The sequence below is a fragment of the Schistocerca serialis genome, chromosome 5, assembly GCF_023864345.2.
Source record: "Schistocerca serialis cubense isolate TAMUIC-IGC-003099 chromosome 5, iqSchSeri2.2, whole genome shotgun sequence".
NCBI lineage: Eukaryota > Metazoa > Arthropoda > Insecta > Orthoptera > Acrididae > Schistocerca > Schistocerca serialis.
The window spans coordinates 36,525,987-36,544,534 of record NC_064642.1 but is presented as its reverse complement, the minus strand read 5'-3'; the positions used below and the strand labels follow the sequence as shown (position 1 = coordinate 36,544,534).

The 18,548-nt window shown below is 37.8% G+C and overlaps 1 protein-coding gene across 1 annotated transcript in view; it reads right to left on the bottom strand.

Moving 5' to 3' along the window:
* The window catches only part of LOC126481730 (titin), a 534,189-nt gene that overhangs the window by 435,519 nt on the left and 80,122 nt on the right, over positions 1-18,548 (bottom strand). The window contains exons 11-21 of the mRNA XM_050105683.1: positions 16,889-17,124; positions 12,971-13,200; positions 10,563-10,706; positions 8,229-8,486; positions 7,431-7,574; positions 5,506-5,781; positions 2,219-2,435; positions 1,882-2,029; positions 1,445-1,625; positions 414-671; positions 147-283 (exon numbers count right to left, since the gene is read on the bottom strand). Coding sequence (XP_049961640.1) covers positions 147-283; positions 414-671; positions 1,445-1,625; positions 1,882-2,029; positions 2,219-2,435; positions 5,506-5,781; positions 7,431-7,574; positions 8,229-8,486; positions 10,563-10,706; positions 12,971-13,200; positions 16,889-17,124 — 2,229 coding nt within the window. The remainder of the gene's footprint in view (positions 1-146; positions 284-413; positions 672-1,444; positions 1,626-1,881; positions 2,030-2,218; positions 2,436-5,505; positions 5,782-7,430; positions 7,575-8,228; positions 8,487-10,562; positions 10,707-12,970; positions 13,201-16,888; positions 17,125-18,548) is intronic.

Sequence of the window (18,548 nt, the reverse complement as noted above, 5' to 3'; positions counted from 1 at the left end):
GTTACTTTCAAGTTAAACAGTTTACTCTTAATTTCTACAATCATATAACTACCTGAGTAACAGGTTCAGTGAATAAAAGCAACACTCCCTCATGAAACTCATCAATTTCATTTGTATATAAAACTATAGTCTTTGCACATACTAACCCTCACACAAGCTGATGTGTGTGCAGATCCAAGATGATTTGTTGCTCGCACAGTGTATTCACCAGAATCCATAGAAGTGGCCTGCACGATGTCTAGTGCCACATATCCAAAGTCATAGTATGTTCTAAAGCGTGATCCTAAAAGAACAAAACAACTGTATACTTCTCTCCAAGAACACATATTTAGCTTAGTGCTTCATCAGTGCTCCCTACATATACTCTACTTGCTTACAGATTGTATTAATTATGTTTGCAAATAGAAACTTACCAACTGTGATTGGTCGTCCATTATAGAACCATTCAACACGCATTGTTGGATCTCCCATAGGCTCCAGACGGCATTCCAAATGAATATTCTTGCCTTCACTTATGGGTTTTGGGTCTGACAGAGGCTGTACAAAGATTGGTTTCGATTTTGAGATTTCTTCAATATGATATGATGGTTCAATAAACTTTGAGTCTTCAAGGCGTTGTGTCTTTTCATATGTGCCACGATGCATACTTGTGGTGTCTATGCTTGAGCGAGCTGCATAAGGTAAAAATACAATAATTTGCAGATACTTATGAAATAAAGCAATTGATTATGACTACGTTACTCTTGAGAAAGGTTTCCTACATTAAAAATCTTACAGTAGATGACACTGAACTACAAAAATGAATCATGCCAATTTTACAGGATAATACAAATGTGGTAAGTGGTGCAATGATTTACTGATATTCCTACCAAAAATCATTCAAATGTAGTCATCATATGTGCATGTCACTATCTCTGATCTGGCCAATGACAACCCTCTTTAGGAGGAGCTCGATAATTCTGGTGAAATTTCTCAAGACTCTGCACTTCTAACACTACTGAGATAAACAATTTGCAATCCTGTCTATCACCATCCATCCCACCCCCTGTTCTTTAAATGATGGGGAGATTACAAGGTAATTATTTTACAGAATGTTCCTATAAACTGTAAGTCAAACTTTTCAACTGAACTGCAGATGTAAGTATCATCAGATTATATAAAACAATAAACAAAAATTATGGAAAGCAACCACTCACTTCTAGCAGAATGATACATCACACAAAGAAATATGTAACATCACAGAATTACAGAGGTGGAACTATTCTTTGAGCTACTGGAGAAGAGTGGTAACCTTGAAACTAGTAATTCCTCTGTGTTGTTGTTGCTTCTACATGGTATGTACCATGTAGCTGTAAATAAGTGACTTATCTTCCTCACTTTTGCTTGTTATTTCATACTGGTATTTCTGTTATTTTAATCAGATTATGTACAACAGTTTACTCACTCTCGACAACCATACTGGCTGATAACTGTGCTTCACCAAGGGCATTTCTTGCAACCACAGTATAGGTACCAGCATCTTCAGCACGGACACCAAGAATGTCTAATGCCACATAACCAAAATCATGATATGTCTGGATTCTGTTAGCAGTCATAATTACCTTCCCATTGAAGTACCACTCAATCTGAAACAAATGAAACATTTCTGATAGGAGGTAAACAACAGTTGCATCACTAGAATAAGGTAATTTTTGTATACATAATCTGTAAAAATCCAGTAGAATTAGAGGCAGAATGAGATAATGAAGCAAGACTAAAACTCAATAATCCACTAAAAATTGGAACTAATAGTTTCTTTCCAAACTGTAAATATGCTGATTGTCAGATTACATGACCAATCTCATAAGTGTAGTTCTTTCTAAATTTTCTCTGGACTATCACCTGCAATGTTGTGTCATGTTGAGGCTCCACTCGGGCTTCAAAGTGGGCCCTCTGACCTTCCACAATTTTGTTGGTACCCTTCAGTGGACCAAGAAACATTGGTTTCTTTGTGACAGTAGTCTCTTCTTGAAGGCTTCGGCCATAGCGACTAAAATATTTAAAAAGAAATATCATCTGAGACATGAAAAAGCCAACACAAGAAGCAGTCAATGACAATATGAAATGCAGGAAGATTAAAAATTAAAACAAGATAACTAATGCACTTCTACACCAATACTGCACTAAAACAACACAATCAAATTTTTTAATATTACAGAATGTTTACCAACACACATACCTTGTGTCTTCCAGATACTGTATTTTCTCAAGGCCTCCTGGGTGTTGACTGTCCATAATGATGTCTTTCTTACTAACAACTGTTAACTTAGCTGATGTTACAGCCTCTCCCAGAGTATTTATTGCACGACATGAGTAAGTGCCAATATCATGAGTTGTGACTGATTTAATTGTTAATGCCACATATCCAAAATTGAAAAAACTTGTGATTCGTGAACCTGAAATTTGATTATAATGTAATTTTGTACATAAAATACCTGTAGTTGACAAAAGAATGGACTATCTATAAATCTGCAAAATAAGTTATGTGAAGTACTCAGAATCACTTAATACACTTACTCTTCCTTTTTTTCAGAAATATAAAGTTTTTCATATCATAATTTCTGATATTACCTTTTATGAGTTAGATGTGATGTTTCCTATATGATAAATGTGGGACACAAAGGCTCAGTTATGGTTTTACATCATTTGCTTTATATGGTACTCTGACAGGGTAGACACAGGCAAGCCAGGCTCCACCTTCCATTTTCATCCAAAAATGGGAAGTAATGTTCTGGCATTTATGATCTGGTGACACTCTAGGAGCCAACAGTCATTAAAGACTTTCATAATGGGACATTATTTCACCATAATTAAGAGTGCATGAATGATGGGAGAAGACCAAATAAGAAACATGATGGCATACAGGAAAAGCAAATGATATACAAATTTGTCATGAATCCCAAGGTGTTTAGCTTTCAAGAAGTTGCAAAATTTCAGTTAAAAAGCAGCTGACTGAAAGACAAGTGTAATGATTTGATTATGACACATTGCCTGTTGAATCATTGCTTTAAAGGAAATAATGCTCCAATCAACAAAATAGCCACAGTATATGACATGTGAATTCATCGTTTTATAAAGACAAGCAGGTTCCAGAGTACAATAGTGGCAACAGCTCTAAAAATCAGTTGAAAACTCAACTCTCCATACAAAAAGTGGATGCCACAGTGTTCTAATGCTCATCATAAGATTTCACAACATACGTTCACAGTACAAATAACTGCTACTGTAGTATGCTTTAATTACAGTAGTAATAATATTCTACATCTCCATCAAAAGGTGTCTGGTCTATAGTCCAATATAGAGTAGTTGTCATTTGACACCTAGTGGCCTGGACTGACTGCTTGTGCCAGCTATACACCAATCAGAGCCTGACATTGTCGGACCCCACAGCGTTACCACTTCGGCTGTGCAAAGCTTTGTGCTTGCCACTCCTCAAGTGGGAAACTTTTCTGGGTGCAGATTTTTAGCTAGAACTCTGTATTTAACTAATATGAAGGATATATTTTTGACATGTTTAGAGACCATTTAATGGGCTGCACCATATTTGAGCCAGTGATTTTAAACTTAATACTTGTTACAGATTAAATATAGAGAAAATTGCAAAAAATGCCATTTTCTGATGGTTATGCATAGCAAATACAATGCCATACAGAACATTGATGCATTTTTGGTAATCACCAGAAAACAACAGTATTTTAGTGATGTATGTGAATTTCAGATTTTTTGCATGATTTTTGTAGGAAATGGTGACTTTAGAGCAATTTTCTATTGCTGTGGAAAGTGGACTGCTGTGGCAGCTGCCTGCAGACATTATTTGTCACAACAACATTTCAAGTCATTTTAAATCAGACTAAAGATCAGCAACAAGTGTACAAGTGCTACCACACACAATGTAATATGATTGCTGAAGGCGACTTTTATCAGTATTAGTGTCCTGTATACATTTATTATCTTTATTCTTTGGGCTGTCATTTGAGGAGTCATCTCAATGTGTTTCAAAAGTTGATAATAAGTCAAACACTAATTTGTGTAACAAACTGTATAGTTAGATCCAAATTAATGATATGAATACAATAGAGGGAAAAATTCCATGTGGGAAAAATATATATAAAAAACAAAGATGCTGTGACTTACCAAACGGGAAAGTGCTGGTAGATATACACAATAAAAAATACACAAACACACACACAAATTTCAAGCTTTCGCAACCCAAGGTTGCTTCATCAGGAAAGAGGGAAGGAGAGGGAAAGACGAAAGGATGTGGGTTTTAAGGGAGAGGGTAAGGAGTCATTCCAATCCCTTACCCCTAAGGTAAGTCTTTCCGCTCCCGGGACTGGAATGACTCCTTACCCTCTCCCTTAAAACCCACATCCTTTCGTCTTTCCCTCTCCTTCCCTCTTTCCTGATGAAGCAACCTTGGGTTGCGAAAGCTTGAAATTTGTGTGTGTGTTTGTGTATTTTTTATTGTGTCTATCTACCAGTGCTTTCCCATTTAGTAAGTCACAGCATCTTTGTTTTTTATATAAACTGTATAGTTACACACTTGAAAAAAGTTGTGGTTCTAAAACAGTATCCTGAGAAATGTGTTACATATACTGTGTCAGTGAGAAGTGCACATGTCATTTTTCATGTCTGATCAGCACTCAAGAATTGCAGAGCAATGGAGTTGGGTGCCTATATCTAGTAAGTTACACTAATAATAAAATTTCTTGTCTACATTTCATTTACTATTTGTACAAATATGTATATCCACAAATTAATTAATTATTCAATTTAGTTTTTATATCCAATTCAGTCATTTAGTATTGTCTCAAATAGGCATGTGCAACCTTTGGTGACTCATAGGCCTGATTCACAAACTTCTTAAGTTGACGAACTGCTTCTTCAAGTGACAGACAGCAACGCTCCAAATGTAAAAAACGAAACTGTAGTGTCCATGACATTCATGTTTATGGGGTAACACACCAATATGAATGACATCCCTTACCAACATTCCATGCCAGAAATTAGGCTACAAAACATGTGTTTTTGATAGTATTTTCACTCTATGCTCACCCCAGGTCAGACCTGGCCCACAGGCTGCCAGTTGCCCACCTGTGATTTAGAAGCTTGTAAAATGTAGATAAAGTGGAAGAACATTACCATTAAGTGTACAGGAATGTAAAATATTATGTGTTCAAATTGTAATTTATCCTCCAGCTGCAAATATACTGACATATCCAGTATCATTCTAAACAGCAATCAAAGGGCGAATAAACATACAAACAAATAAATATGATCAAAATAAAAATATAAAGCTCTTTTGTGTTAAATGCACAAGCAAATGGAAACAGAAAGATAATATTTGAAAATGACATGAAAAATATCTTTTGCCATGTCACAGGAAACAACCGTTGATAGTTAGTCCACTTCCATGTTACAGTGTAGAGAAAAATAAAACATGCTTCTATCAGAGCAGGTACTCACTGGCTTCAACTGGTTTTCCATCTTTTAGCCATTCCACTCGTAGAGTAGAGTCACCAATAGGCTCAAGACGAGCTTCAAAATGAGCAAATCCACCCTCCCTGATATTCAGCTGGTCTTTAATCGGTGACTTAAATTCAGGAGGTGCTGTGCTCTCTGGAGGTTCCTGCACATATCGCTGTGATTGCAGATACTGCTGATAAGCTTCCAGTTCTTCAACTTTCTCAATATATCTCTGCTGCTCTGGTATACCGAGATCTGCTGTCACGCTAGTACGTGCTGTAAATGAGTCAAAATATTTAATTTAATAAAGAAACACAATTTTGTTAGTTTCATGAGACAAAAAATATAGTCTAATTTGTACAACATAAAAAACATCTTAAAACACTTGTATGAAAACAGAATGTCCCCGGTATGTGAAACACTTTAATGTTTTATAGTACCAGGAACAAAATTAGCATTAGATGAAGCATAGAATAAAAAATTAATAAAAATAAAAATAAAAAAAACAAAAAGAAATTTGAGAAGTGAAAAGAGTGCTATTAAACCTCCTGCATCTTAGAAAAGAGCTTTTACAGCTTCACACCATAGATATTGCAATATCTTGACAGATAAAGTATAATTATATCTAACCTCAGCCATACTCACAGATGCTTTCAAAGACACTCTGTTTTCATACAATTAACTGCCCTCTCTCTCTACCTATCCCTCTCTTGTGTCACCTGCTATGTTATCCTGTCATCTCTCTCTCTCTCTCTCTCTCTCTGTCTCTCTCTCTCTCTCTCTCTCTCTCTCTCTCTCTCTCTCTCTCTCACACACACACACACACACACACACACACACACACACACACACACACATGCACACAAAAGTCATCAGGTCTCATTTCTCTGACAATTTTTTTTAAGGTGTACCCAGTACAAAAAAACTGCTCTCAAGGTATTTTGTTCAATACCCCTCCTAACGTCAACAGATAAAATCATGTTTTTGTTGACATTAAAAGCAAAAAATTGCCAGAATTGTTATTTTATATATCTAATTGACTAAGCTACCTCAAATTAATATAGTGTGGTTTTCAATTCACATTTGTGGAAGGAAAACATGAATAATAATCAGCATTTTCAATAATGACTGAGTACAGCTCTTTCATTTAGCATTACTAATATAAGTCCATTGACAAACTGAAATGTGCTGAGAGTATGGAGAGACATCAGAATGGAATACCAACACTACTCTTTCCCTGCTAAAAATGCTGATTATTAATTGTGTCTGTCAGCAGTAGCTAATACAGATACATCTTCAGCCGCCTTACAGTCGGATCCAGTCCAATGTGACACTCATTTTCTTCCTAAAAGTTAAATAAAGCATTTATAGGTATGCTTCTGAGTACCTAGAAGCATCTGTGTACACTGGGCAATATGTACAAGGATGCATATTCTGGAAACTTTTCTTTGTGGTTTTGCAGGACACACTGAGGAATGTAACCGAGAGAAGAGCATATTGAGATGATAAGATTTTGGGAAAGCAAGAATCTGCAATACTTTCTCAACACATTCAGACATCCAATTTTTCTCTGAGGTTCAAAATAACGTAAGATAATTAACGACAAGAGAATTTTGTTGTTCAGATGTAGCTGCTGTGCAGTTTTCACTACTTTTTCTTCCAATAATTCAGTCTTGGTGATTTATTGTTTGATTAACAAAGAAGTACCATCCACATGATAAACCAGACCCAAACAAACAGACTTCTCTGCCCATTGATACCCAAACCAAATAAAGTCAAATGTTTTGGATTTCAAAGCAAGCCACACTTCCATTTCAGATGCTCCTCTACCCGCAATTTCCTCCATAATCATTTACCAAACCTTTTTTTCTATGCTATCTCAACTACACATCTCTCTGTTGTATAGCTTCTTCAGGCTTACTCACCTTGAACTTTGAGAGTAGAAGAGCTAATAGCCTCGCCTGTTCTGTTCACAGCTCGCACGGTGTATGTACCAGCATCTTCAGCCCGTAGGTGCAATATATTTAAGGAGACATAACCGAAGTTGAAGATGGTGGTAATGCGAGAACCTGTTAGGTACAAGAAATCAGTACCATATAACAAGCACCTTTTAAGAAAATACAACAAACATTTTTTCATGAAAATATATGTATATAGTACCTATCTCAACAAATATGTATCACTGAAAATATGTGTCCTAACACACTGCTATATGTATCATCATTAATAATAATGATTACTTAGAGATAAAAATATATCTGGACCAAATTTATAAATCTGTTCATTTGTTTCTTCTGCTTTACCCTTGTTATTTAAATTTCAGTCCCGTGTTGTGCATTATTATTAGCCTCTGAAATCTCTCTGATGCATTCACCTTCACTTTGTCTCTCTCACCCTCACAACATGTTAATCTTCGCCATCCTGGGATTTGAGTGACCCGCACCTCCTTCTAACATTCCCCAAACTATCTCTTTCCTCCCTGATAGAGGAACTAATAGTTCCAAAAGTTAGGACACATTCTGCACTTTTATGTGTGTCACTTAGCAGTGCTGGAATTTTGCCTCATGAAGGTTAATGGTCTGCCATTCTGTCTGCTTGTAATTTTATAAGTTTTCATAATTTCTTATATGAGGTAGAAGGCTATATCAAGTAGCAAAATATGATCTCAAAACAGAAAGACTCCTATATTTCCAACATGTAACGGAGTTAAAATAATGACGCACTTGCTGTGATCGGTTTCCCGTCCTTGAACCACTCCACCCTCATAGTGGGGTCGCTGACGGGAGTGAGCTGTCCTTCAAAGTGGGCATTTCGGCCTTCTTGCAGCTCTCCTAATTCCTGAAGTGGTCGAATGAAGTTAGGCCGTTGAGACGAGACTTCTTCTATACTCTCTGTTCGCTGATAGCGTGAGTAGTCTTCCAAATGTTGGATGTATTGCAGGCTGTCGGGGTGCTGACTAGATTGTTCGATGCCAACTCGGCCTGAAAAAAATTAAGCTCTCTTACTAAACAAACTTTTTAAAAAAACTAAGAAAAATATATAACATCCAATGAAGTCTAAATATTGTGAATTATTTCAAGCACACTGATGAGATACAGTGTAGAATCTTTGGAATACCAATTGGATTAGATACTTACAGAATACTGACTGTCTCAGAATGTCACACAAGTATGAAAAATATATTACCAAGCTAAAATTATGATTCCTTGTCCAACTTTATTTACGACTTCACATTAACTGCATTTTTAATGTAATGGTTCCTGAAAACTGGTGTATTGTGGTGCCTGTGGACCGAATTACTTGAAGAGCTACAGCAGCCAGTCAGCTTTGACTGGTTGCTGTATTTCTTCAAGTGCTTTTGAATGGGTTATCTTTTTGCAATAAGCATTCAGGAACCTTTTCATTCCTGTGAAGTTCACAAGCAGTACCTGGAACTGTTGCTCTAGATTTCATATGATTTGTTGTTACTGACTAGCACACAGCTTTTCATAAGCCACTAATAAGTGACTAAATGTACAGGGGCCAGCCATCAATTATCTGCATTAAATATTTGTTTATTAGATCAACAGCAGAAAATCTGTAATGCCATTATTTCAGGACACAGTCATCCTGGTGTCCAGAGCATCTGGTAGATTATTCACAAGTTTTCCATTATCCTGAGATAAAAAGGTTTTCAGGTGAGCAGCAGGCTATGTATGTAACTTGATGCAGTGTGGTCAGAACTGAATGCAGGATGCTCACACACCCTGAAATGGGGGTTCCAAAGTTTGAGCAGAGAGGGGATCGATATTTGGATCACAGTGACATGCAAGTATAGAAAAATTCCAACACCGGACCTTGTCATTTAACTTGAATTTTAGACTACATCTTCTTGTGTTTACAATAGCTTCTGATGACCTCTATTCTAGGAAGTGTTCTAGAACTAACCCTACTGAGTTCCAAAATGTTTTTCCTGTAGAGGGTTGATTCTTGCATATCTCTCTGGCTGAACATTCAGGAAGTTTATATTCCACACTCTGTCATTTGCTATTTGCTTCAAAGTGATTAATCCAAATTTCATCTCCAGTTATGATTGATTTCAGTAAAGTTTTTCCTACATTAGCATGAAGGTCTTGTAGGTCCTGACAGATTCTCAAATGATTGCTCAGGTGTTCTTTACTGATTTAATTTGGCATTCATCTTATGTACACTTCACAAAAACTGAGCCTGTTATGAACAATTACATATGCAGAACCATGACTAACATGCACATAAAATGAAACTTCCTGGCAGATTAAAACTGTGTGCCTGACCGAGACTCGAACTCGGGACCTTTGCCTTTCGCGGGCAAGTGCTCTACCATCTGAGCTACCGAAGCACGACTCACGCCCGGTACTCACAGCTTTATTTCTGCCAGTACCTCGTCTCCTACCTTCCAAACTTTACAGAAGCTCTCCTGCGAAACTTGCAGAACTAGCACTCCTGAAAGAAAGGATATTGCGGAGACATGGCTTAGCCACAGCCTGGGGAATGTTTCCAGAATGAGATTTTCACTCTGCAGCGGAGTGTGAGCTGATATGAAACTTCCTGGCAGATTAAAACTGTGTGCCCGACCGAGACTCAAACTCGGGACCTTTGCCTTTCGCAGGCAAGTGCTCTACCATCTGAGCTACTGAAGCACGACTCACGCCTGGTACTCACAGCTTTACTTCTGCCAGTACCTCGTCTCCTACATTCCAAACTTTGCAGAAGCTCTCCTGCGAAACTTGCAGAACACTCCGCTGCAGAGTGAAAATCTCACTCTGGGAACATGCACATAGTTTTCCATTTCATCAATGGTTACTTACAGGTTATTCAGAAACAGAGCACAAACTGCTCGAAGTTGGCATCAGTACTGGATGTGGTTAGGCAGTTTTCTCTTTCATTATCTTTCATGCTCGGTCAGTCAGTTTTAAAGAATTACAGATAATTACGGTCTTATGTTCATATTACCATGTATGCAGTAATTCAGATGAGATATTGTGAAAAAAGCTTCACTTATTTATCAAAACCTGCTAAGTATTTTATCCCAGACCCACCTGTTACACTCAGCAGACCATGAGATTCAACTGATCCCGAATTGCTTGACACACGGCAAACATATTCTCCACTGTCCTCCAGCTGAATGCTTATCAGGTCAAGTGCGATGAAACCAAACTGAAATGTAGCTGTAGCACGAGAACCTAAAATCAAACATAACACATATGGTTATCTATATGTGATAATTGTTTACAATCATTCAAAATACATAATTCTGTGATATAATAATAAATAATGAATGATGTAATTATGCAGACGTAATGGTCATACTTCAAGAAATTGTTCATCACAATGCAGAGGAACCCCACAGAAAAATTACGATGTACTTAGGCTTTTGAAACCAAGGATTCCTTTTATAAAAGACTGGAGAAAATGACTCTAAGAAAAATGCAGAAAAAAATGGGAAAGATTGTAAAGAGAAAAGTGAATGAAGTATCAAAAAAATATGCTAAAATAAGGGAAGGACCAAGAGCAATAAGTCACACAAGAAGATTCACAGGGCCTAGACAGAGCAATGTCAAGAATATCATAAGTATAAATATAAATAAATATAAAAATTATCCTCGCCAGAAACTGCATTTGTGGGTTTCACATATTCTAGCATCCCACCAGTGTCATTTACACACATCAAAAAACGGTTTGCATCATCCTGGTTCCCAGAACTCCTGAAGACAGACGTTGACTGTGGATATTGTATCACAGACATAGTCCCTTTGATTGTTCAGAGATGTCACTAAATCCCCCCCCCCCCCCAAAGATGTAAACAACCATGCATGAGCAGCACCTATTAGATGGAGGGGGTCCAACAGCCGATCACTTCCAGTCATTCCACCAGGAAGGAGGCACACGGCTCGTTTTGTCTGTACTTCAACCATGCTTGGATGGCCAATACCACGGTTCTATCACATCTGCACTGTTACTTTGTGCCAAGAAGGGCTCTCAACAAAGGAAGTGTCCAGGCGTCTCGGGGTGGACCAAAGCGATGTTGTTCAGGCATGGAGGAGATACAGAGAAACAGAAACTGTCGATGACATGCCTCGCTCAGGCTGCCCAAGGGCTACTACTGCAAAGGAGAGGATGACTGCTACCTACAGATTATGGCTCAGAGGAACTCTGACAGCAATGCCACAATGTTGAATACTGCTTTGCGTGCAGCCACAGGATGTCATGTTACGACTCAAACTGTGTGCAATAGGTAGCATGATGCGCAGCTTCACTCCTGACGTCCATGGAGAGGTCCATTTTTGCAACCACAACACCATGCAGTGCAGTACAGATGGGCCCAACAACGTGCTGAATGGACCATTCACAATTGGCATCTCATTATCTTCACCGATGAGTGTTGCATATGCCTTCAACCAGACAATCATCAGAGACGTGTTTGGAGGCAACCCAGTCAGGCTGAACCCCTTAGACACACTGTCCAGTGAATGCAGCAAGGTGGAGGTTGGCTGCTGTTTTGGGGTGGCATTATGTGGAGCCGATGTAAGCTGCTGGTAGTCATGGAAGGCACCGTAATGGCTGTACAATATGTGAACTCCATCCTCCGACCAATAGTGCAACCATATCGGTGAGGCATTCATCTTCATGGATGATAATTTGCACCCCCATCGTGCACATCTTGTGAATGACTTCCTTCAGGGTAATGACATCACTTGACTAGAGTGGCCAGCATGTTGTCCAGACACGAATCATATCGAACATGCCCGGAATAACTTGATAAGGGCTGTTTATGGACGACGTGACCCACCAACAACTCTGAGGGGTCTTCGTCAAATCGTCGGTGAGGAGAGGGACAATCTGGACCAACAGTGCCTCGATGAACTTGTGGATAGTATGCCACGATGAATACAGGCAAGCATCATTGCAAGAGGACATGCTACTGGGTATTAGAGGTACCGGTGTGTATAGCAATCTGGACCACCACCTATGAAGGTGCAATGTGTGGCTTTCATGAGCAATAAAAAGGGCGGCAATGATGTTTATGTTGATCTCTACTCCAATTTTCTGTACAGGTTCCGAAACTCTCGGAACAGAGGTGAAGCAAAACTTTTTTTGATGTGTGTATTTCCACTGGATTACTAGTCTTTCTGTCTATTTGTTGCAGGAAATATCACAATTCCTGCATTATAAATTCATTGTATATTTACCTCCTTCAGATCCCTAAATCCAGTTTTTTCACTTTTTTGTTCACATATATCCTATATCTTCCTCCATCTCCTTATTCCAAGAAAAAAATATCCTTGGTTTTTAAAAATTATTGTATGAGTACAGCTGACTATAATAATTGTTGAACTCCATTTATAGTGTCATTAACCTATTTTTAAAATAACTTTATTCTGGTTCCAAGTTCTACAAAGAAAGTCATAAGATTAAGTAAAAGTCAACATGAAGCTGGTATACTCACTTGCAGCCAGAGGTCTGCCATTCACAAACCACTCAACTTTCATGCTTGGGTCACCAACAGGCTCAATGCGAGCCTCAAAATGTACACGTCCTCCCTCAACCTGATGAGCATTGTTCAGTGGAATAATAAATTGTGGTGGTGGGTAGATACGCTCTTCTTCTGGCAAAGGCATGTGAGGCTTCGCACGCTCCACATGGCGTAAATAGATTACCTCAGGCCCTGGCTCTGGTCTGCAAGCACAAAGATTTTTCTTATGAAATCCAACATATATACATATATTCAGAAAGAAATGTATGGCATTCAATAATAAAACCTATAATGATATTTCAACAAGTATATATACATATGTGGTACAAATGGAAAAATTACGTTACATTCAGGGAAAAAAAAAAAACTTGATTTTTGCAGTAAAAGGATAAATGTGTTAAATGCATGTGGCCTGTCGACAATGACACAATTTTACAATGCCCAAATACAAATAATGATTGCATATCTTAAATTTTTAATCAAGCTGCTCAGCATGCAGATTGTGACAGCAATAAAATAAAGAGTGAGTGTAGTTTGAATGACAAATAATGAATGATGCTAGATTATATGACAGGGCAGGGGACAATATTGCCTTTGGTTTTGTTGAGGATAGATACTAGCGATTGTCTGAAATTATTTTGAGAGACTACAAAAACATAACGAAGAATCAACATCAGATTATCTTCCATTAGGAAAGTGGAATGCACGCCACATCTGTGATATAACATTCAAAATCGTAAAGAGCAGCAGTCATCATTTCAGTTCTAGTTTTATTAGAGGAGATCCAGATTTTGGCCAGTAACTAGACATTATCAATGCTAAAAATACAATAAGTACATAGTCTGAGCATAGTATACAGAAATAACAACTCATAACATAACCTATACTGCTTGTACATTGAATTACATACTAGTATTTCAGAGTTGTATACGTGCCCCAATACGTCTACACCTGTTGTTTAAGCTCTTGTTACTATTCATTAAAGACTATTGTGTAATGAAGGTAGGCTTTGCAGAGAACACATCAGTTGGCTGTGTGGCACCCCCTATATTAACTATATAATACATAACCTTCAAAGTAAGGCAGTTATGTGCTATAGTTAAAATTTGCATAAGAATAAAATAAAATTAAATACAAGTAAAATTATTGATGTTGCTGTACTGACTTACTGTCACATTTAACAGTTAACATTAGAAGATATAAAAAAATTCCAGATTCACTCTTCTGAGCTAATTATTTTGTTAATCTTTAACAGCATAGGTAAAATCAGTTCCATAAAATTTACAAACAGCTAGGAGGCACATGATGTATGGCTGTGGTTATTGGAATTGATTTGCATATTTTTTCTTTTATACTTTTGTTAATTGTCACAATGAGGTATATAGCTTCTATCACTTATTGAATAGTTCATAGATGGTGCCAAATATCACCAAGATAGATCATTTGTGTGATTTGCCAATCTGTAATGGATGTAGAAAGTACTGATCTCTGTGTTATTTCATACAGATTTTTAATTATAAGTACAATAAAAAAAGATACTGAATTGCTGATATTAACAATGTATATACATCTAAATCGATATAACATGGAAAAAGTTACGTAGGTTCAACATTATAGCTATCATATTCATACAGTATCATATCAACGGCCACTACAAATCGGCAAGAAATCAGGAACTATTTTGTATCCCCTGAGTCACATGTTTCACAGCTTCCATGTAATCAGTTTTCAAATAATTCCCAAAAATGAGCATTTTCATAGTAACCTGATCATTAATCAGGTTGCTGCTAACACTCTTCTGATAGCAAAAGACCTCCATCTCTTCTAGGAGGTTGAGCAACCTGCCCTTCTCACCCTTACCCAGAAATCTATGCTTTTTGTTGTAAGTAAATGAACAACCATATTCAGTCTCTCCATGGCAGCTTTGAATGAATTATTTGTAAACTGGAAGCAGTAAAAAATGTGACCGAGGGGGTACAAAATATGTCTTGACTTCTTGGCAATATGTAGCAGCCACTGACATAATAGTGTACAAGTATGATGGTTATAATATTGAACCTACGTAACTCTTTCCACGTTATATTGATTTAGATGAATGTACATTGTTAATAACAGCAATTCAGTATCTTATTTCATTTTACTTATAATTAAAAATCTGTATGAAATAGCACAGAGATCAGTACTCTCTACATCCATTACAGACTGGCAAATCACACCAATGATCTATCTTGGTGATGTTTGGCACCATCTATGAACTATTCAGTAAGTGATAGAATCTATATACCTTGTTGTGACAGTTAAAAAAAAGTACAAAAGAAAAAATAAGCAAATCAATTCCAACAGCCACAGCCATATATCATGTCCCTCCCAGTGGTTTGTAAATTTTATGGAACTGATTTTACCTACACTTTTAAACATTAACAAAATAATTAGCTCACAAGAATGAATCTGCAATTTTTATATCTTCTAATGTTAACTGTTAAATGTGGTACTAAGTCAGTACAGCAACATCAATAATTTTACTTGTATTTTATTCTTATGTAAATTTAAAATTTTATTAGATAACAAAACTGCTTTACTTTGAAGGTTATGTATTATGTAGTTAATATAGAGGGTGCCACACAGCCAACAGGTGTGTTCTCTGCAAAGAGTCTTTAATCTTTAATGAATAGTAACAAGAGCCTAAACAACAGGTGTAGACATATTGGGGCACATATAACAACTCTGAAATACCGGCATGTAATTCAAAGTGCAAGCAATATATGGGATGTCATGAGTTGTAATTTTGTATACTATGCTCTGCCTATGTACTTCTTGTATTTTAAGCATCAATAATGTCTAGTTACTAGCCAAAATCTGGATCTCCTCTAATAAAGCTAGAACTGAAACGATAACTGACTGCTGCTCTTTGCTGTTTTGAAAGATGACAAATAAGAATGTCTTGGCAAAGGATCAAACCACATTCCTCCTGTATGTGGGTGCCACATCTTAACAATAGCCGGCCAGTATGGCTGACAAGTTCTAGGCGCTTCAGTCTGGAACCGCGCAACCGCTACAGTCACAGGTTCGAATCCTGCCTCGGGCATGGATGTGTGTGATGTCCTTAGGTTAGTTAGGTTTAAGTAGTACTAAGTTCTAGGGGACAGATGACCTCAGATGTTAAGTCCCATAGTGCTCAGAGCCATTTCTTAACAGTAAAATTAATTCATGCAGATGTAAACAGAAGTAAATACTAAATCTGTAGTAAGAGTGGACTGAGTGTAGTCCACCAACAACCAGAGGGAAAATAAATAAGAAACCATGACTTCTGACACACTCAAAAATGAGTCTCGACTGATAGATGACATACGTGGGAAATAACGAGGTCCACAAAAAAATGAATTAATGTGGTAGATCTGTCATCAACCCAAATGATGGTTTGAACACTACACAGCTTTGCAACAAATGGTCTTATTGTAAGTGGCTGCCTTTGCCTCCATCCAACCTTTGAACGGACTTATCCAGCCAGCCTTAGGGGACCTACACTTCATTGTGGAATCCAAAGCACAGCGCACCTCACATTAACAAACATTGCCAGAGATGAAAGAAGTCATGAGGGCAGATAAAAGTTATACAAATGAATTGGAAGCAAACCCAATATCTTTGGATCTGTAGTCTGTCACTTTTATCACTGAGCCGTGGAGATGAACTAAACAAAAGAAGCATACAACACTGTAAAAGAATGGAATGGGATGTAGACACAGAATTTTAAAAAAATCTGATATCGATTTTGCATCTTTTCACTAAATTTTGTCGTATTTTTCCTATAAATACTGTAAAATACTTCTTCCATAGTTATAACTGTGTTTTAAGATTGGGCTTTATGTGAAGGAATCATTCAATAATACTTACTCAGGTTCAATGACCTTCGTCGGTCGTGGTAAATTAAGACGACGGGGAGGAGGTGTGGCGCCCTTAGGTGTCTCGACAAAGAGGCGAGCACGTGTGGCGGTGGAGCCTGCGACGTTCTGAGCGGTGCACTGGTACCAGGCCGCATCCGACGCCTTGGCTCGCGGGATGTCCAGTGTCGAGGCTCCACCGTCTGTGTGGATGTTTACGTCAGGTCCCGGCGCCAGGGGGACCCCATCCTGTAAAAATTAATTTTTGCTGAATTTTTTAAATGCCCTTAGTCACATTTTATCTTCTACAAGTAACTGTTAGCGAAGATTTACCTTGTCTGAACTGAATGATTAATGCTGACCCTGCAGGATATCCTGAATTAATACTGCAGTACATAAAATACATGGGTGTTGATAAAAGAGTTGTCAGTCATTTCTATGACAGTGACAAGTAATTACTTTTGACATAAAGAAAAATCATAAAAACAATTATAAAGAAAGATCGGTTACATTTTTTCATTTGGGTACGTTCACAGATGATGCTTCAGTTGTTGCTACAGTCTTCAGCCTGAAGAATGGGATGATGCAAGTATCCTTGGTAATCTCTATCCTGTGCCACCCTCGATCACTGAATAATTACTGCAAACTCCATCCATCTGGGCCTACTTACTGTATTCACGGCTAGGTCTCCCTCTACAACTCTACCCCCTCCCATCACTCCCACACTTCCCTTTCCCTTCATTATCAAATTGTCTATTCCTTGATGGCTCAGGATGTGTCCTATCAAATAATCTCTTACGTCAGTCAGATTGTGGTAGAAATATCTTTTTCCCCAAGCTGGTTCAGTACCTCTTTCTTAGTTATACCTGGAAGATAAGATAGAACTCGAGGAACAAAATGTAAAATGAGAAACATAAAACATTATCATTGTGCCCAGGTGTCTGATAAGAGTACATAAATTTATTTGAAAGCACATGGATTCCAAAAAGAAATTATGTGATTATTCTTCTTTTGAATATAGTCATTCTTTCCATAATTAATATTTTACTCTGCTTCGGAATGTGCACTGTAGTGATACTTCTTGGCAGATAAAACTTTGTGCTGGACTGGGACACATACTCATAACCCTGTCATTTGTTGGCACATCCTCAAACTGACTGAGCTACTGAGGCACAATTCATGACACATCCTCATAGCTTTGTTTCCGTCAATACTTGTTTCCTACTTTCCAAACTCCACAGAGGTTCTCTCGCATAACTTGTGGGAATAGCACTCCTGGAAGAAAGGATGTTGTGAGTAAGTGGTTTAGGCACAGCTGCAGTGCGGCGTTGGTGAAAGTAAAGCAGTGAGGGTAGGCAGTGAATCATGCCTGAATAGCTGAGTCAGTAAGAGCATTACCCACAAAAGGAGGTTCCGCGTTCAGGTACCAGTTCGATACACAGTTTTAATCTACCAGGAAGTTGCAATATATTGCACACTCTGCTGCAGAATGAAAGATTCATTCTGGAAAGTATCACTTGGGCTGCACTTAAGCGACTCCTCTGCTACATCCTTTCCTCCTCCTCCAGCAAAGTGCTAGTTTCACAAGATATGTACTAGAACTTCTGTGAAGTTTGGAAATTACCAGAGAGGTACTGGTGGAAGTAAAGCTGTGTGGGTGGATCATGAGTCAT